The sequence below is a fragment of the Cryptomeria japonica genome, chromosome 1 (genome assembly GCF_030272615.1).
Source record: "Cryptomeria japonica chromosome 1, Sugi_1.0, whole genome shotgun sequence".
NCBI lineage: Eukaryota > Viridiplantae > Streptophyta > Pinopsida > Cupressales > Cupressaceae > Cryptomeria > Cryptomeria japonica.
The window spans coordinates 108,590,375-108,593,242 of NC_081405.1; the positions used below are offsets into that span (position 1 = coordinate 108,590,375).

At 34.8% G+C, this 2,868-nt stretch overlaps 1 protein-coding gene across 1 annotated transcript; it reads left to right on the forward strand.

Annotated features, from left to right (window-relative positions):
• Nucleotides 1-252: 252 nt before the first annotated feature.
• Nucleotides 253-903, forward strand: LOC131026800 (rhicadhesin receptor). Its single transcript, XM_057956778.1, has one exon. It carries the CDS (start codon nucleotides 253-255, stop codon nucleotides 901-903), a length of 651 nt encoding a protein of 216 aa, XP_057812761.1.
• The last annotated feature ends 1,965 nt before the right edge of the window (nucleotides 904-2,868 follow it).

A 2,868-nucleotide genomic window follows, 5' to 3' on the forward strand; every position in this document is an offset into this window, starting at 1 on the left:
CTAGAATGCTTCTATAGATAATTATGTTCCCTGCGCTAACCACTGGTATTTTCATATGTTTTAATTGGACAGAGAACTATTCGTTGATTTCCAGATAGTCTCAACTTTGAAAGAGATGAAAATGACTACGAAATCGCAAAATTAAATTGACAAATTCCTCATTTGCTTCTGCATGGATATCTATATATAGCACCATACGAGGCCAGAACCTCAATATTGTTGTAACTCACTATCTGCTTCTTCAAAATCACAATGGTATACTTTTGGGTTTCTCTACTTGTGGTTTTACTAGTGCCGACAATAAGTGCAGATCCAGATGCATTGCAGGATTTCTGTGTAGCAGACACTTCCTCTTCCACAGTTTTTATGAATGGTCTGCCATGTATAAACTCCAGCGAAGCTTCTGCAGAGCACTTTACTACATCCATTTTGAGCACCCAAGGAAACACGTCAGGCAATCCATTCGCTGTGAGTGTGACTTCTACAAGAGCAGGAGTTCTCCCTGGCATAAACACACTGGGGATAATAATGGCTCGTGTAGATTTTGCAGTGGGAGCAGTGCTTCCTCCTCACACACACCCACGAGCCTCTGAAATAATCTTCGTTTTGGAAGGGAAACTCAGAGTTGGGTTTGTGGACACCACCAACAAGCTTTTCTCTGCAGATATCAAAACCGGAGATGTTTTTGTGTTTCCCAAGGCCCTCATACACTTTGTTGAAAACATGGGAAACAGCCCTGCCTCTGTCATAGCGGCTCTTAACAGTCAAGCTCCTGGTAACTCTGTCGTTCCCTTGGCCACTTTTGCTTCCAATCCGGCAATTCCCAGCAATGTTTTGGCCAAGTCATTCCAGATTAATGATTTGCAGGTGCAGACAATCAGAAAGAACCTTGGTGGTAGCTGAAGAATCGATTTAGTACTACCAAATTCTGCCTTTCATGGATCTCGTTGTTGAGTCAATATCTTTTAATCTGTCAATCATTTGTTTTATCTGTGCATGACTTTTGTTTGATTTTGTTTCATTTCTTAGATTGAGTTGAAACAAGAAGTAAATTGTATTAATCTACAAATTCAAGCAGGAAGCGAATTGTATCAATCCACCAACTTCTTGACTTGCCATGTCTACTCGCCGCTGTGCATTCTTTTTCTATTGATCATCGAACCATCTAAATTTGAGTATATTTTGCCAATTCAATTGTTTGAGACAAATTTATTTATTTAATTATTTTTGTTGCAACCATAAGTTGTATTGGATGTTTAAAGAAAAAATAGAACACTATGAAATGTAGATTTAAGAGTAGAGAAGTATTGAAATCAAACTTCTAGACGAAATCTTTATATCTTAAAGATGATATATGCATTTATAAAAGAAGGTATTATATAACATAATAGTTATTGTGTTGTAATTGTAGTTTTACTAAAGATTGCCAAAAATACAATTTTAGGAATGTATGCAAGGGTATAAATCATAAAATAATTGTAATATCTATACTGGAAAAATGATAAAATTGTTCATCCATTTATTGGTTGGTTCACATGTCATTAAGATGAAGTCAATTATAGAGTACGTGTATTGAAATGATAAAAACCTATTCACTGTACTAACTTCATTCATAAATTTTAATATATGAAAAAACAAACAAATAGGGAATAAATGTTAGACCATGTTATAAATTCAAAGGCTATGTGCTATTGTTCATATAGCTATCTTAAAAATTATGCTAATGAAGTAATACAACTAGTGATTTATAAAATACAATAAAATAAAACAACGAATTCCTCAAATACTTATAATTTAGTTAATCTATCTTCTAGAAATTGCTTTTTTTGATTTAAGTATGTTTTTGAAAAAGTCCACAACCTTGTACAAAGAGCACAAAAGCAAAATAAAGTAGAAACCATAGAAAAGAAACAAAACGGTTGAGAAAGAACTTGAGTCAAACTAGATCTTGATCTCAATTGAATCTTAAGAAGGCATTTCTTCCTCTATTGCAAAACTATCCAGGAAGAGCCAACATCCAAAACAAAATACTTGAGATAGTAGGGGAAAGAGGCCCCCTAAAAATGTTGAACAAATCAAACAACACCTTCAAAAGAGCAAGGTGGAGAAGAAGAAACAACCCTTCCAAGATAAGAGAAACAACATTGTCTAGGACCTGAGCACTAGGAACAACATGTGAAACAAATAAACAAACAAGCAACATGAGAATCGACCAATTGAATAGTAGGAGAAACTACAACTTCATTAAGTGGAATTTGTGGAATGGATGAGGAAAGCTCCAAAGAAATATAACCAACAACCAAATATTCAAGATACTCCATGAGATAGTCACATGAAGAGCATTCTTCCAACAAGTAGAAGAAGATAGCATATGAGAACCACATGAACAAGTTGAGGCGAAGTGCTTGGTAGGAATGAAATACCTACAACAAAATGGGATGCCTTCATAATTTTCAACCTGGGACCAAGACTTAACATTAAGTTATAGTACAAGTTCATGAAGTAAAGATTTTGATTAATCAACTTCCACCAACATATGAGAAAAAGAGGTGTAGGGCAAGCACTTAGAAAAAATATGCACCCACAAGAATAGACTAAGTGCATTACCAATGGCCTCATGACCAAAAGAACACCAAAATTATGAGGGAAGATAGTATAATATCACTCAAACATGTAAAATTTTAATGAATTCCTTCAAAGGTTTAAAGGAAGGATTCCACGGATAAGTCAAAAGAGGATAAGAAACCCATTCCCAATCACCAATATCTCAAACAACCTATCTATCCTTAGAAGATTCAAAACAAACCACAAAAAAGCCTCTAATAGAAGGGTAAATCTTAATCTTACCCTCAACCAAAGGAGTTCAAT